The sequence below is a fragment of the Lissotriton helveticus genome, chromosome 2_1 (genome assembly GCF_964261635.1).
Source record: "Lissotriton helveticus chromosome 2_1, aLisHel1.1, whole genome shotgun sequence".
NCBI lineage: Eukaryota > Metazoa > Chordata > Amphibia > Caudata > Salamandridae > Lissotriton > Lissotriton helveticus.
In genome coordinates this window covers 1,590,621,827-1,590,639,219 of record NC_136059.1, presented here as the reverse complement: position 1 = coordinate 1,590,639,219, position 17,393 = coordinate 1,590,621,827, and the positions used below count along the sequence as shown (strand labels likewise).

The window sequence follows — 17,393 nt, the reverse complement described above, 5'->3', positions numbered from 1 at the left end:
TTTTTCGAGCCGCGGCAGGCACTGCAACGGTTTCTTTGGCAAAGTGTTGGAAACAGGTATGGATGCATCACCCTTCTTGGATGTTGCGTTGATTTTCCAGCTCCCCGTGAAAAACAGTTCTCTACAGGTCCTAAACATCAACAGGCACCAGTTGCAGATAAGAACTCCCAGCAAGGACGTTCAGGGGAGCTGATTGTGAAGCCTTTGTGTCCCTGAGACTTCATAACAGAAGGCAAGCTCAGTTTCAAGCCCTTGGAGATCTTACTCAAGATGACAAAGCAAACAGGAAAGTTATTTTCTCCTTTCCTTGGCAGCAAGTAGCCACTGCAGGCCAACCCAGTCAGCAAACAGTACAGGGGCAGTATTCCTCCTCAGGTTTCTCTTGCTCTCCCAGAAGTGACCTAAAAGTCTGGGATCTAGGCCCCTCTTTTTATTCACAAAAATCCTTTGTTCTCTAAAGGCAGAGAGTTTCTGTTCCCAGCTAAAATCAGTTCTGTCCTCACTAGCGCAGCTTTCTGGCAGGAGGTGGGGACAGCATTGTTGAAGGCAGACCAGGCCCATTCAGGTGAAAGGAAATCTCCTCCCTCTACTCTAAATGCAGTCCAGGTCTATTCAGCCCAGCCCTTACTCATCAGACTTCTGGAGCCACTGCTCCTCTCCAGCTCCTGTCTCCAAAAGCCAGACACGCAATACACAAACCTAGAAGAGGCACACTGGATGGTTAGGCAAGAAAACACCTACTTTCTAAAAGTGAAATTTTCAAACACAGAATGTAAAAATCACCCTCACTAAAAGATGCATTTTAACATTCTGAGTACAAGCACACTAAACGTTATTTCTCTACCTTGTTTCCAGGGCCAGATGTGCTTATAAGATGTATAAACAAACTACCCATTCTTTCCTATAGGAACAAGTAACCTTGCAATAGAGAAAAACGAAATTTGCAGTATTTCACTTACAGGACATGCCACAGGCATCAGAGCATACCCTACCATTCACATACAATGCACTCTGCCCACAGGGATACCTTGTGTCTACTTTAGGGGTGACTAATTTGTTAAAAAGGGAAGGTTTAGGGACTGGCAAGTGTGTGCGCTTGCCAAGACAACATGGCAGTCCCGGACTGCACACAGGCTCTGCAATGGCAGACCAGAGTTACATTTTACAGAATGCCTCTGTGGGTGGCACATTCAGTGCTGCAGCCCACTAGCAGCATTTGATTTACAGGCCCTGGGCACACACATTGCACTTTACTAGGGTCTGGCAGGTAAATCAAGTATGCCAATTAAAGAATCACTAATCCATAACAACAATTTACAAAAGGAGCACTTGCACTTTGGCACTATAAAGCTGTGGCAAAGTGTCCAAAGCATCGTGACCAGCAAAACTGGGCCCAGCACACGGCAAAAACACAGGATGCAAAGGCAAAAAGGCAGGGGAGACCCACTCCAATGGTGCCAGGTCTAACACTAACATACCGAACTGTACAAAGTAAGCCCTTGGCTACGTTAGGAGGTTTGAGTATGTGGAAGTAGTGTGCTCTCTGTGAGGAGCTGTATAGAGGGCACAGCCTCTGCATAGTAGTGGTACGCCCACCTATTTATGCCTTAGTGTCTGAAGGGAGTGGGCTGTCCATGAAGAGTGGTGCAAGCAGCACAGGCTGTGCATAGTGGGCCTTTTCCACCTAACAGGGCTTAGATTTCTAGAGAGAATCAACTCTATTCACTGTCTGAACACTGAAAGTAGACTATAGTAGGGTGTTGCCTACCTAACAGGACTTGGCTCACCACGGCCATCTAGTTAACTTGTAAGTGAGAACGTTTCTTTTTTTTCAAACAAAAACAGATCTTTTTATTACAACTAGCTATAATGTTACTCTAAATATACATATATACATAGAAACACACACATATATAGTAAGGGATACTCTCAAGTTGAGATAAACAATTCCAAGTGTTCTCTAAAGAGATACATCTTCAACTGTTTTATTAAACTGTAGCAGTGTTTTGGTTACCGAGATGGATACCGGCATGTTGTTCCAGATACCGGGCACAAAGATGGAAAAGGATTGGTGCTGTGTTTTTTATTTTTTTAAATTTCTCCGTCTCCAGTTTGGTGTCCTGGCTGTGGGTGTGAGTACAGCTACCAGAGATGGTGACCTTTCTAGTAATGAGACAGTTAGGGATGTGAAAATTATCGCAACCTATAAAATACGATATCCCTGGGTTCATATTTGATCAGGGACAATAATTATCACATATTGTGGGTTTTGCCCTTCAAAATGAGACATAGCATGCAGGTTTTGGTGCTTTCTGAGCCAAAATCTGCTTGCTCTTGTATTTCCCTGGTCTTTTTTCACCTTTAAATTCTTTCAGGTTTTACCTATCTAAATTTGAATTGAGATAGTGAATCACAAATACAACAAATGCGTTATTAGTTGCAGTTTTCACATGCTGCTCCTCTTTTCCATATGGAAGACTCCATAATTGGAGGCAATTACTGTGCCTGGTAGATATAGCATCCAGAGCTCTGGATATTTACGAGATGCAGTAAATAAATCATCCCCATCAGGCTCACTCTTAATTACAAAGTGGTACAAAAGGGGGTGGTGATGGACGGAGCATCTGAACCAATCAAACACTCACACCCAGTCAACTGATCTGGGTTTAATCCATCACCGTTCTTTAGCCCACTCTGCCACCCCAGTTCAGACATGGCCATATGCAAATCAGTCTGACCCCGTGCCTCATGAGAACAGTCCAGCCCGAACTGCCAAGCCATGCCTTCCCTGGACCGGACTCAAGCTTCCTAGGACCGGTTTATGGCATTACAGCCGTCTTCAGCCAGGCTTGCTTGAATCCAGTGGCAAAGTGAGCAAGGGACTGAGCAATCTGAGCATACCCTGCCAATTTATGGCGAACAAAGCGGTACAAAAGGGGGTGGTGATGGACGGGGCATCTGAACCAATCAAACACTCACACCCAGTCAACAGATCTGGGTTTAATCCATCACCGTTCTTTAGCCCACTCTGCCACCCCAGTTCAGACATGGCCATTTGTAAATCAGTCTGACCCTGTGCCCCATGAGAACAGTCCAGCCCGAACTGCCAAGCCATGCCTTCCCTGGACCGGACTCAAGCTTCCTAGGACCGGTTTCTGGCATTGCAGCCGTCTTCAGCCAGGCTTGCTTGAATCCTGTGGCAAAGTGAGCAAGGGACTCACATCTGAGCATACCCTGCCAACTTATGGCAAACAAAGCGGTACAAAAGGAGGTGGTGATGGACGGAGCATCTGAACCAATCAAACACTCACACCCAGTCAACAGATCTGGGTTTAATCCATCACCGTTCTTTAGCCCACTCTGCCACCCCAGTTCAGACATGGCCATATGCAAATCAGTCTGACCCTGTGCCTCATGGGAACAGTCCAGCACGAACTGCCAAGGCACGGTGGCGGTCGCATTGCCCATGTTTTGTATTGCGGTGGGTGCTGGGTTCTGCAGCACCTGCCGCACTACAAAACACCCCACACTTAAATCCCTGCACTATATGTCAGGCAACATGCAGTGCTTGCCACATGGTGCAGGGATATGATGGGGACAACACACAAAGTCAAGGGCCCGGGGGAAAGTGGGCGCGCTACGGGCCCCCAAAGTCCCTTTCCGTCAGCCTTTTCATGAAAAGGCCGGTGGAAAGGGACATTTTAATCCCTATGGCGGTGCCTGCCAGGCATGGTAGGGACTACAAGTCCACCCACCGCACCAGCGAGCTCACAGAGCCCGTTGGATGCATGGCGTTCGGACTTTTCAACCGCCGTAACCCCCACCGCCCTAGTAATATGGTGGGCAGGAAACATGTCGTAGATGGTGGGAGACCACCACCGACAACCTGTCAGTGGCAGACTCCCCGCCATCAAATCAAGCCCAATAGTTCCCTGATAAATCAACTGCGAAAGAATGGGCCCACAATGAATGATTTCACTTAATATCTCCCTATGAGTTCATGGGGAATTTGAGTTAAACTCCCTGGATTGAGTCAGTCACTGCAGGGTTACAGGGCCGGACTGGCCGCAGTGGGCACCGGGCATTTCCCTGGTGGCCCGCTAGGGTAGGGGCCAGTTTTGGGTCCCTGGGGGTGCCGTTTTTGGTTCAGGGCCGTTTTTGCAGCACAGCTGCAATATCGGCCTTGTAACAAAATCAGTCGAAAGCGGCCCTGGCAAACAGCTCGGCCGCACCCCCAACCCGCTGAGAGGCCGGCCGAGCACTTTGCCACGGTGATTTTTGTTCCCAGTCCGGTCCTGCGGTGTTACCTCTGAGAAGGTGTATAAGGACGAAAATTTGCTGAAATCACAAAACCAGTCTCAAAACCTTAAAACAGGCCTTAATTTTTATTGAATGATCTCAGTAGCAATAGTCCCTTCTTCATTTCAAGAGGTATGCTTGGCTAGGAAGCAGAAGTTTTACTCAATGTAGTTTCTCCTGTGAAGTTCATTTTCAAACAGGAAATTTATTTCTGGGAATTTCTCCTCGATTGAACTGTTGTTCTATTTTTTCTGCGTACGTAAAGTCTTTGGCCAAAAACGCCATCATAATTCTAATAAATAAACAAATACATAAATAAGGAAGTAATACATTTTTAAAGGTAAAGCTACCGTCCTATTTTGAAATTAAGCCAAATTTGTGAGACAAATTCCTTTCACCATGCCGTTTAAATACATACTGAGGGACATATTACCAAGCAGGGCGAAAGGCAATTATCGCCGCTTTAGCGGCCGTTTTCGGCCGCTAATCGGCGATAATTCTATCGCCCTATCAGCAAGCTGTCGCTAACAGCAGTTAGCGACAGCCTTAGGCGATAGCGAGCGGTTTGGGTCCCGCTTTGCATGTCAGCGATATTTATCGCTAATGACATGCAAAGTGGGCGTACCCAACCTGTTAGCGACTGAAAGCAGTCGCTAACGTCGCTATCACCTATTACAAGGCAGGCAGGCGTAGCGATGGAAATATTCCCGCTATCGCCAAAAACTAACGCCTGCTCTGACCAGTTCTTAGCCGTGTTATCCAATGGGAGGTGGATAACATGGCTAAGAGCATTTTGTCGCTAATGCGTGAATATCGCTGTATTCTCAGCGATATTCACGCTATCGCTGGAAAATGTATCGCTTTGGAGATAAACGTTGCTAATAGCACGTTATCTCAGCGATAATTTCCGGCGATGCTTAGCGATAAAAAATTCGTTGCTAAGCCTAGTTAGCGATAAATATCGCTAATCGTTGGTAATATGCCCCTAGATACGTTATCAATCATTCATGACTTAATACTGCCAACTCGTGTAGCGCCAGCACTTTCACTATTTATGTTTCACTATTCATCAATTTGATCAACAGTTCACCATATCTAATGAACCATTTTCTGTATAAATGTACATTCGCCAAAGAATGGGCCTGCTATGCTAGAGGTTTTGGAGATTAAGGACATGCTTTCTCTATTCCCATATTACCAACATTCACTGTCACTGCCCCAAGCAGGGCTGATATTTTTCCGGTACCCGACCCAAAAAATGGCATACAGAGCCCATGTAGTGATAGCGTCTGTTTTCTGTTTCTACTTTAAAAAAACCAACAACAAAAAACACCAGGGGCCTTATTTATGAAGGCCTTGCGCCACCGGTGCGTCACTTTTTCCCATGTTAAAAGTGACGCACCGGCGGCGCAAGGCCTTCATAAATAATGCCCCATATCCTGCAGCAGGGGAAAACAAAAGAAGGCAGTTCCAGCGTTGGGCGTCATGCAGAGCCAGAACCATGTGTTCTACCTCACCGTTAATAAGGCTTTCTTGCTTCAAAATATATAGATACATTTGAAAAGCCAGCGCTCACGAAGCCCAAACTGAAAAGTTCAGCACTAGATCGGAGCGCAATTTCATAAGCAGAAAAACACATTCAAAGCCGTGGGGGTTTACAGTTGTCAAAACAGGGACATTGCAAGTGATGTTGTCAAGTACAATAAACAAGAACTCGACACCGCAGATTCCAACTTTGACATCCACTGTATTCCCGCTATTTTTTACCTGAAATATAAGCGTCTTTAATTTTTTTTCTCCAAACAGCCTATTTTATTTGATGTTCAAACCACTGTATTACTGCTTCCTTTGAAATGTGGCCGTACACGCCAGGACTATGAAAATAAGAGAGCGTCATACACACATGTAATGTGACAAAAGAGCGTGGTTTTGAAAATTAAGAATACAATAGCTGATTCCTTGTACTACAAAGTTGCATTATTGTACAAATATTATACGAATTGGCACACATGAGTGGATCAAAACACCTGCACCAGAGGAATAAAACAAGTTAAGAAACAATTGCTTGTGCTGTGCATGAACGTTTCTGTTCCACAATCTACAGATGTTTCGCTTTTTGATTAAAAATATATGTGTTCTTTCAGCAGCATTGTCATTTTATGAGAAGATGTTGCACTTGAAAACATGATGTAGTTACTAATAGCTGCAGTTGGTGGTTGGAGATATATTCGTGGACCTTTACTGCCCCCTACAGCAGCTTATTAGAAAGAGACCTAATCTGGCCCACGTTTAAATACAATTTTTGAGAATAGGGAGGGAACTGTTAGAAAATTAAGAAGCAATAAGTCTTACCTGGGAGTGTTTGAGTCATGATTGTAAAACTAACCCAGGACCCAATCTGTTAAAGAGGAAAAAAAGAAAAGCAGTGTGTTATGAGATGACGAGTGTTTCTTCTAAAACACAACAGCTTCTCTTCAGAGTGAGGACTGGTATCATCATGGGCATAAGTAGTGTGGGACAGATTTACGAGAAATTGTTGCAGCATGGCACCGCAAGCGCTTTGGCAACGCTACGCTGCAGCACTTTCAAAGCACAGGAATGCAACATATTTACAATGATATGTCATATTCCTGTGCTCCCCCTGCGCTGGCACACAAACAGCTGGCATGCGCTGGCGCAGGCGCAGGCACCCGTGCAACATGGTGCAAGGATGCCTGCGTCATGGGTGCCCCTTCCTGCACAAAAACAATCACTACAGCCATTTTCCTCTTTCAATGCATGCATTGAAAGTGGGAAAAAAAACTTTGAGAAAGGAAAACATTTCTCCTCGTTGTGCCTCGCTTGTAGCATACTGACGCATTTCCAGGTTTACAAATCCTCGTAAATCTGGAAATGTGTCAGGTTCCATGGGTGTTTCGTGGGATCACCCACAGCAACACCCATGGAAAGCCCCTTTCACGCAAAGTGCTGCTTGTAAAGGGGTTGTATTTACAAGGACAGGAAAAGCCACGACCTTGTAAATATGGGGCAGAGAAAAATGCTGCCATTGTGTCACAAAAAGTGAGATACTGGCAGCCCAAGGGGATTGTAAATCTGCCCTTGTGTGTGCTTAATAAGGTGTCATTGATGTCAAACACACATACACCCATGGATGTCAACATCAAGCAGTCCATTAGCACAAAGACCAACTCCTAACAGGTGCATTGTAACACCTTTAGGATCACATTTGGCAAAACCAACAGTTCGGCTTAAAATGCCTATTTGAGACCCGTTTAAAAAGAAAACTGTACTGAAATAAAACAACGTGTTATCCAATGAGCAGATGTCTTCCAAGTAAAGGTTCAGAAAGGAAATGGCAAATAAAAACATATTCAAAATTCTGTTAAGTCATATGGTTACAGATATTTTCCAGAAACCGAAACAATGATTTTTATCTCATCACTCCGAATGAGGGCCCATATTTTGACTATGCAGCAAACCCGTGCTTCATGACTAGCACCGCTAACACACAGGGCAAATGTATGCAAATGTAACTCAATTATGATATCCTTCTGGTCATAGCTAATATACTGGTGGAATTCTCGAACGGCATGGCTGATAACCTATATATTTAGTTTTTTTCCTTGGACGCTCATGAGGAGCTCAGCTCGTCATGAGCCACGGTGCTCATGTGCTCATGACGAGCTCAGCTCGTCATGACCGTTGGAGCGCTCGCACGCTGGGCTAATTCCCCTGCTGTGCGAGCGTTCTAAAGAAACACGTGTGATCATGACGCGCTCAGCTCGTCATGAGCACACGACCACCGTGGCTGATGACGAGCTGAGCTCGTCATGAGCATAGGGGCGCTGTGCGCGCCCACCCTCCCCCAGCACAGCGGGGGAATGATCCCCGCATGCAAGGGGTTAAAAAAAAAGCTGTTGTCTCTCGAAGGCTGCTGGACAGAAAACGTCTACTCATAGTTGTTAGAAGAAGAAGGGTGTTGTCTGAAAGAAGAGAATTGTTCCTTTTCAGGTAAACGTTTTCTCCAGTTCTGTCACAGAGGGATGTGCCCTATTAAAAGGCTAATGAAGAGCTGTTGTTTTTTCGGCTGAATCTGTCTGCCAATCTTTCAGTAGTCGATTATGCTGCATTAGGAACTCAGTAACAATTTATGAGGCCAACCGGCACCAATGCGCCGCAGGAACGTCACTTTTGATGTTCCGATGGTGCAATGTGCCACGGGCATATTTGTAAGGCCACGTAAAGCCATGTTACCTGGCTTTTCATGGTCTTATATATATGTGCTCCTTTCACGCCGAAAACTGTGTGAAAGGGATGTTCCATGGGTGTTGCTGGGGGAGTTCCCAGCAACATCCATGGCATTTTGACACTGCCCCAGATTTACGAGACATTGTACGTCTGAGGCAGCACCAAAAACCCATGCCTTCCCAGACGAGGCATAAGGGTGGCACAATGAGGAGAAATATCTTTATTTCTCCTCGTTTTTCCTCTTTTTATTTGTGCTGCACAATGCAGCACATATAGAAAGAGGAAAAAGCCAATTGTGATTGTTTTTGTGCAGGAAGGTTTCCCTTCCTGCACAAAAACAACCATCTCCTCAAAGCAGTCACCCTTGCACCATGGTACAAAGGTGCCTCTGTTGGTGCATGGCAGCCCATTGTGCGCCAGCGCAGGGGAAAAGGACAGGTATGCACCATATCTAATAGATAAGGCGCATTCCTGCCCTTTTATTTTGCCGTAGGGCAGCGCAGCAGCAAGGCCTGCTGCGCTGCTCTATGCCAAATAACCCATAAACGAGGCCCTCAGGGGCTTATTCATGATCCCCTTGCACCACCGGTGTACTGGCGTAAAAAATGTGCCATGTTGCGCCCTATTTACAACGTGACGCATTTAGCAGAAGCATAACCTTGTAAAGACCTGTGCTACATTACACCTTCATCAGGTATAATGTATGCAAGGTGGATGTTCCTCCACAAAAAGACTCATAGAAGTGGCTCAGTGAAATCCATCAGATCACGACGCCTCACAGTAGGCGTAAGACAGACGCAGGCGCATTTAACATGGGACTTGCCTATGTGTAGTGACCCATTGCTGCAGTTGCGTCACTTTTGTGACACACTCCAGCAATGTGTCATTACTGCGACTACAGATGCGTCAGAAAAACTGACGTATCTGTAACTCCTTTCAACATGGAGTGCCATACAGTATATACGGCGTATACATGGTGTCACAAGGAGGGGGCACTGAAAAGTGTTGCATCGCTGTATTCATGCTGCGATGCAACACTTTTCATAGATGAGGCCCTCAACCGGCAAGGGCTGACATACGAACAACATCAAAGGAGTATCTGAGGGACATTCAATCAGACATTCCATTCCTTTCAAAAGTGCAGAACAATTTTTCCTAGCTTTGAATAACTCTTTAGAACTCATGATCAGAAGTTGTCAGTACATACCTCACAAATGCCAACTGTTACTATCAAATGAGACCCAGAGTTCACTTTTTGAATGTTGGTTCGGTTTTGTTGCTATAAATGTTCAACATTGCATCCCCAGATATACTCTAGAGCAGAGGACGTGAATACAGACAGTCCACATTGCTGCTCAGCACCGCACAAGAGCTGATTCATCTTGAACTGACCCTGGACCCAGGAGGCAACAGTCCCAAAACAGGACTTATACAGTTCATAATACTCTCCTTTTTCCCTATAAAGACCTACTACTTCAGAAGTCTACACTCAATTATTAAGCCCTGATGAAGTCCACTCAAGTTGGACGAAAAGCGTCAGCTGTTCGGCTGTTTTGTTTTGAACAAGAAGAATAAATAAACATTTTTTTGATACCAACAGTGGATGGACAAAATTCGTTTTGGAATTGGTGGTGCATTCCACATTTGTGCGAAAATGAACATTAATCTTGGTGACTGCTCTTTGGAAACAGAGGGAGCAGTGGAGATGCACACCGTTTGAGCCAAATACTCAAAACTTTGGACTCTTTGTGGGGGATTGTTTTGTGGGGACGTGCGCTACAGGTACACTCAGGTGTACATGTTCAGCCTGCTGTTCCATTTTTGGAGTTTACAGAGTTGGGCTGTTTGCTGTCATTTCCACCAATGTGTATAAGTGGGCCATGAAGTTAGACGGAGTCCATCAAGATATTTTGACACTTACAGGATCACATCCAGATCATGCTGATGTATGAGAAAGCCCAGCTGAGAAGAGTGTTGAAACTGCCATAGAACATTCAGAGGAAGTACCAGAAGTGTCATTATTTTTCAAACCAACATTTCCGTGGACATGCAAAAGGGTCCCAGGAAGAAGCTCCTTCACAACGTATTTGTATTGTTGTTCATCTAGGGTCATCTTATGCAGTGGCGACTGCCCACTATGGACAGTGGTGAGTCGGGCAAATGCCAGGGTGGGTGCTTGCATGCAATCACACAACTATCTAAATTGCCGACATGCATTACATTATTGTTTAAAAGTTAAAATGTTTAACTTCATAATGGTAATGTAGTGCATGTCAGCGATTTCATGCACATGAGCAAATTAAATGCATGCAAAAAGTAATTAAAAAATGTACTTACCTTGCACGTCCACACTCCAGTCCCGGTGTTGGTCTGTAGCCCAGCGAGAGCCCCAGCTAACCTCCCTAACCAATCCTGGTGCTGCTCTCATGTTGTTAACCAGGATAAGTGAAGCTCCAAGATTGGATGGTGTAGGCTCTCACAGCGCCCCCAAGGACATTGGAGGCCTATGCTTGTTGTTCACCCAGCTGTAGAAGACAGCTGGGTTGGAGAGGTTTAAAGTGTGCATGTCTGGCTGGCAGTTGCAAGACAGCCGGCCAAAGTGACATGCACATTTTAAACTTAAGTGCCCAGGACAGCACTCCTCCCTGTTGCTGCCACTGTACAGCATTTGCCCGCCCCATCCTTCCAATCGGCTGAGGATGCAGGTTAGAGAAAAATTACATGTTAATAACTTGACTTTATTACCATCTTATTTATTATCTCTGGGGCATTTCTGGAGGCATTTTTATTAGTGGGGTGACGCTCCTCTGCCCTAATGGAAGAGCTGTCCTGATTATGTTCACTTCTATCAGTGAACCCTTCGTCAACATGGGAAATAATCTGCTATTTGTTTCTTTTTAAAGCAGAAACTGTTTCCATGACAGTGCATCACAGTTTTTCTCCCTCAGTCTCTTATGAGGCTTGTTTGGCCCTTCAACTAGTAGTTAAAAGAGACCTGGTTTGAGATGTCTGGCAATGTAACTCAGCTATGTATGCAAATCTAACTAAATTATGATATCTTGCTGCAATGGTACACTAGAGAGTGCCACTTCCCAGACTGATTTACCATTCTATACTCAGAAAATTGATCAATAACAATTAAATGGACACACAATCCTTGCGGGAACACAAGGAATTGAGAGATCCTAGATATTTTAACCAAAGCCTGCCGCGTGCTACATCTGAGTCTATCATGTAGTAAACTTGTTACATTAAAACAGGTCTCTGAGGGGCATATTATCAGGACAGGCGATAAAACTATCGCCGCTTTAGCGGAATTCCAATTTAAGCCCATGTTAAATGTGAAGGACATCTAACATGGGCTTCAACTGGAATTCCATAGAGCATATTATCAAGCCCATTATCGCTGTTTTAGCGGCAGTTTTCTGCCGCTAAAGCGGCGATAATTTTAACGCCTGTCTTGATAATATGCCCGTAAGTGTTATCAGAACTTATTTGCTCTGTATTAGAAGCTCAGTATCTGACTGGATATGAGGTGATACAGTAATTATTTTGTAAACAAATAAGTGCCAGAGCCCTCGTCAGGAGGCCACTGCAACATGCACAATCCATTGCCCCTGCCAGTGCTGGCAACGTAATACCTTTTTTTCAAAAAGGAGTATGGCCCATGCGGACAGAAGTGGGGTAAGGGCCCAAATACTTTATGAAAAGAACAAAGGAACCCACACTTCATTACATTTCACACCATTTTGATTCGGGATGAAAAGGATAAACAAAGCTTAATATGTTTATCTTGGCGATTAGTTGCGCCGTTTTATTCATCAATTTTATCAAAAATAGATATCAATTTAGTCAAGAGAAATATCAATGTCTTGGACGTACTGACCATGAACGTACAACACGAAATTCAAATCAAAAATTACGTGATTAAACAATGACTTGACGCAACATACATATAAATTGTGAAGACATATAGCCAATAAATAATATACAAAAAACATGTGGTTACATTTCACACGAAAGGGGAAATTGTCAACGTATTTTTTCGTAATACAATATTTAAAAATATTTGACCAAAAAAGAAGCCTTTCAATGGGTCTCCAAAAGAACAAAACGACCTCTCGGTAGAAATGTTAGTAGGCTAAACGTTCCTAACAGTTTCATCTATTGTTCAAAACTTAGGACTTGATCCTGTCCACCTACGCGTTTCGAGTTTGGGAGGTTTCTTCTCAAACTCTCTTCAGGGCCAAATGAATTCTTTTCCCCGTTTATTAAACCTAATAATAAAGACACAAAAAAATTTTTTTTGTGGATACTCGTTACAAATTGCTCCACTCAACCTGCTCAATCCTTCTCTTATGTACAACTTAAAATGACACATACCTCTGGGGAATTGAGGTAATTCGGTTCATCCAAAACTTGTGTAGATTTGTAGGGTCTGTGCGTTTTTCTAAAAAAACCAGGGATTTTTATGAAGTGCCGATTGTAAACATTTGTTTTGAATGTACGGTAAACAAAGGCATTATGCTCATACCTGGATGTAAGGTACAAGGGGAACCAATATTCTGCTGCAATTTTCAATAATGAAGTTGTTCGTATTTCACATGGTACACTGCAAGTAAAACAGGCATATTACTTGCTTATTCTATGTTGGATTCTCGTATGCTCCCAAGTGTTATTTTACACAACCAGGGAATGACTTACTGAATATCTTCCTGACCGTCAAATTCCTCAAGAACCATGCTTAAATTTCAAAGGCACGGCGCGCAACTACATAGCGATAAGCGGGCCAGCGGTAACGCTGTAATTCACAGTGTTTGTACTTTGTTACCAGAGAATCATTCTAGATAATACTACTGGTTTTAAATTTTTGTCCACTATAATCGACTCAGACAGTGCCGCCGCGCTGTTTGTTTAAATACCCAGCGCGCGCGCCGTGCCTTTGAAATTTAAGCATGGTTCTTGAACGAGTCCTAACCAACGCCCACGTTTTCCCAAACAGAACCGCGGCACCTGAAGATACTCCAGAAGGGGCACCGGCACAAACCCGGCCCCGTTGAGAACTAAGGCTACATTGAAATTTGACGGTCAGGAAGATATTCAGTAAGTCATTCCCTGGTTGTGTAAAATAACACTTGGGAGCATACGAGAATCCAACATAGAATAAGCAAGTAATATGCCTGTTTTACTTGCAGTGTACCATGTGAAATACGAACAACTTCATTATTGAAAATTGCAGCAGAATATTGGTTCCCCTTGTACCTTACATCCAGGTATGAGCATAATGCCTTTGTTTACCGTACATTCAAAACAAATGTTTACAATCGGCACTTCATAAAAATCCCTGGTTTTTTTAGAAAAACGCACAGACCCTACAAATCTACACAAGTTTTGGATGAACCGAATTACCTCAATTCCCCAGAGGTATGTGTCATTTTAAGTTGTACATAAGAGAAGGATTGAGCAGGTTGAGTGGAGCAATTTGTAACGAGTATCCACAAAAAAAAATTTTTGTGTCTTTATTATTAGGTTTAATAAACGGGGAAAAGAATTCATTTGGCCCTGAAGAGAGTTTGAGAAGAAACCTCCCAAACTCGAAACGCGTAGGTGGACAGGATCAAGTCCTAAGTTTTGAACAATAGATGAAACTGTTAGGAACGTTTAGCCTACTAACATTTCTACCGAGAGGTCGTTTTGTTCTTTTGGAGACCCATTGAAAGGCTTCTTTTTTGGTCAAATATTTTTAAATATTGTATTACGAAAAAATACGTTGACAATTTCCCCTTTCGTGTGAAATGTAACCACATGTTTTTTGTATATTATTTATTGGCTATATGTCTTCACAATTTATATGTATGTTGCGTCAAGTCATTGTTTAATCACGTAATTTTTTATTTGAATTTCTTGTTGTACGTTCATGGTCAGTACGTCCAAGACATTGATATTTCTCTTGACTAAATTGATATCTATTTTTGATAAAATTGATGAATAAAACGGCGCAACTAATCGCCAAGATAAACATATTAAGCTTTGTTTATCCTTTTCATCCCGAATCAAAATGGTGTGAAATGTAATGAAGTGTGGGTTCCTTTGTTCTTTTCATAAAGGCAACGTAATACCAGCACACCTACTGACCATCACACTCCTACAAGTGTGATAATTGAGACTATCCTTGCCCTCAAGCTATTAGAATGGCTTGGGCAGCAGGTATTAGTCATTTTTAATGTATATTTAATTAATAAACAACCCTTTTTGTGCTCATCACTAAATTAGACAGACAGTGCCACCATGCGGCAGACTGTCATAAGTGCCAGTTTTGACAATTAAGTGCTGGTTCCGAGCACTGGAAACCACTGGCTCAGATTAAGCACTGGTGTGATGCTGCGTGCAGACTTTGTATAGAAGTGTATATACGAGTAGTCCCCAATTCCTGTGCTATGCATTTTAGACAGTAAGAAAAGGCCACCATTCAAGAGGTGGTCTTTCAGTAGTTAGTTGCACACCCTATCTACACTATATCGCTCTGCGGACTTGTAACAGTACCTTTGTATGGCAGCCTTTTCTGCCTGCTGTTGGACCAGCTGCTACATGGGGTTGCTATATTTAGTGTCTGCAAGTGCTTTTTGGGCAATTCCTTTAGGAGACGTAGTAAAGATAGTATGGGTTTAAGATCATCCTAATCAGTTGTGCCCTTCCCAATAGCCTCCTGCATCCCTTCTCAAGCAGGAATATCGTCCAGGTCAGACAGTATCTTTCACCACCCCAACATGTGTCCTTCACGGATGTTGTGGATTTTCAAAGAATACAATCACAAGAAAGGCAGATGGCTCAATTCTGCTTTTGTGATGGTGTTGTGCTTTTGTTGACGTTTGGTGACCAGCTAAAACAGAATCTGCTCCATGTACTCAGGTATTAACAACTATTGGCGATATTTATGATCTGGTTTGCGTCACTTTTGCAACACGCACCATGGTGCAAGAGCAACGCAAACCTTAAGTCACATTTTTTAAGGCACTTAAAGCCACTTAGTGGCTCCAAGCTTCTGGAGTAACGCAAAACAGTGTAAATCACTGTGTTGCATCACTCTGCCCTGGGAAGGTGTCCCATGCGCGTTGACATGTTTTTTTATGCATTCCCAGATTTACAAGACCTTGTAAACCTGGAAATGCCCCAAAAAGATATGCCTCCCAGGAGAGGCATAACAAGGAGAAATATCTTTATTTATCCCTGTTACTATTTCTATATATGCTGCAGAAGCACACATAGAAAGAGGAATATGCCTCTCATGATTGTTTTTGCGCAGCAAGGTTTCCCTTCCTGCACAAAAACAATCCTGCATGCAAGGTAGGCACCCTTACACCATGGTGCAAGAATGCCATCATACACACTAGGCAGTCCATTGTGGACCAGCACAGGAGGAAAGTCAGGAATGCACCATATGCCTTAAATATGGCACATTCCTATCCTTTCCCACTGACGTAGCGCAGCAAGTTGCACCAACACTGTGCCACAATTTCTTAAATATGCCCCTATGATGCTGTTACATCTTCATTCAAATGCAGCATAGGGCTCCAATGAACTCAATAGACCAAGCAAACAGTCTAGAGAACATTCCAAAGTATGGTTTAACCAACAAACTTTCGAGCTCACCAATCTGGACACACGTAAACACATGGTCCTCTCAATAAAAACAAAAGAAAGCAGCGTGAGTGTTCTGCACATCCTCGTTTGCAAAATGATGCTTTAGGTCTACTCTGCTTCTAATGTGCAACAAGAAATCCGGTGCAGTGGAAGCAACACACATGGAATCTGAAGCATTCCCGAAAAATTGTAAACCTGGGAATGCATCAGAATCTAATGCCACCCTGGAGGGTGGCTTTAGGGAGGTGCAACGAGCAGAAATGTTTTCATTTCCCCTTGTTTTTTCCTTCTGCAGCACACATAGAAAGAGGAAATTACCTGAATTGATTGATTGTGTGCAAGAAGGTGTCTATTCCTGCGCTAAATCAATCAGCCCTGCCACGTAGGCACCCTTGCACCACGGAGCATGGGTGCCTGCATTGGCGCATGGCAGCCCATTGTACGCCGGCACTGGGGAAAAGGACAGGAATGCACTGTATCACATAGATACACTGCATACCTGCCCTCTTTTTTTTACGTAGGGCAGCGCTGCAAGATTCCTTGATAAATGAGACCGAGAGACTCTTTGCAGATGAGCCCGATACGCATTTTTACGTCACCTGAAGATTAAGGAATGCACTTTGTTCCATGACCTCATGAAGTAGTAGATTCACAACCTCTCGGGCCAAGAGAATCCTTTCCCAGCAGCCATGGAGCACAAATGCTCAGCTTCATGCCATAGTGTTAGAAGGACATGGAAGGACATCCCAACTCTCCAGAAAATGAGGATTGCTCAAACTGCATGCTTAGGGGAATATGTTTATGTATGTGTCAGTTTTTTAAACACCATGCACGAAGTTGGGCAGAAATGGAACACTGTAAATGATATCAGGTGCTATTAGATAACACAAGTTTGTGTACAATAAGAGAGGACATAAGACTTTACATTACAAAATTGCATGACATTTCACAATTGCATTTCATTTTTAGGCACATCGAGATTAAATTAGTTTCCCAGAATTATACAACTTTTACTCAAGCATATGGCCAGTATTCTAACCCAGGCTCCAAATTCGGCAGCCTAACCGTGCCAAATTCAGGCACAGATCCTGTAGAACACTGCGCTTTACTCATTACACAAACTCATTTTCCCTTTTGTGCTTGCAAGAAAAGTACTGTACCAGTGCGTACGAAGTAATATATTTTGGTTTGGCTTGTTTTCGGTT

At 43.6% G+C, this 17,393-nt stretch overlaps 1 protein-coding gene across 3 annotated transcripts in view; it reads right to left on the bottom strand.

Moving 5' to 3' along the window:
- Positions 1–17,393, bottom strand: part of TECRL (trans-2,3-enoyl-CoA reductase like) — a 769,360-nt gene that overhangs the window by 91,120 nt on the left and 660,847 nt on the right. For all 3 annotated transcript variants that reach the window (XM_078677590.1, XM_078677589.1, XM_078677588.1), the window contains one exon: positions 6,652–6,697. In XM_078677590.1, coding sequence (XP_078533716.1) covers positions 6,652–6,697 — 46 coding nt within the window. The remainder of the gene's footprint in view (positions 1–6,651; positions 6,698–17,393) is intronic.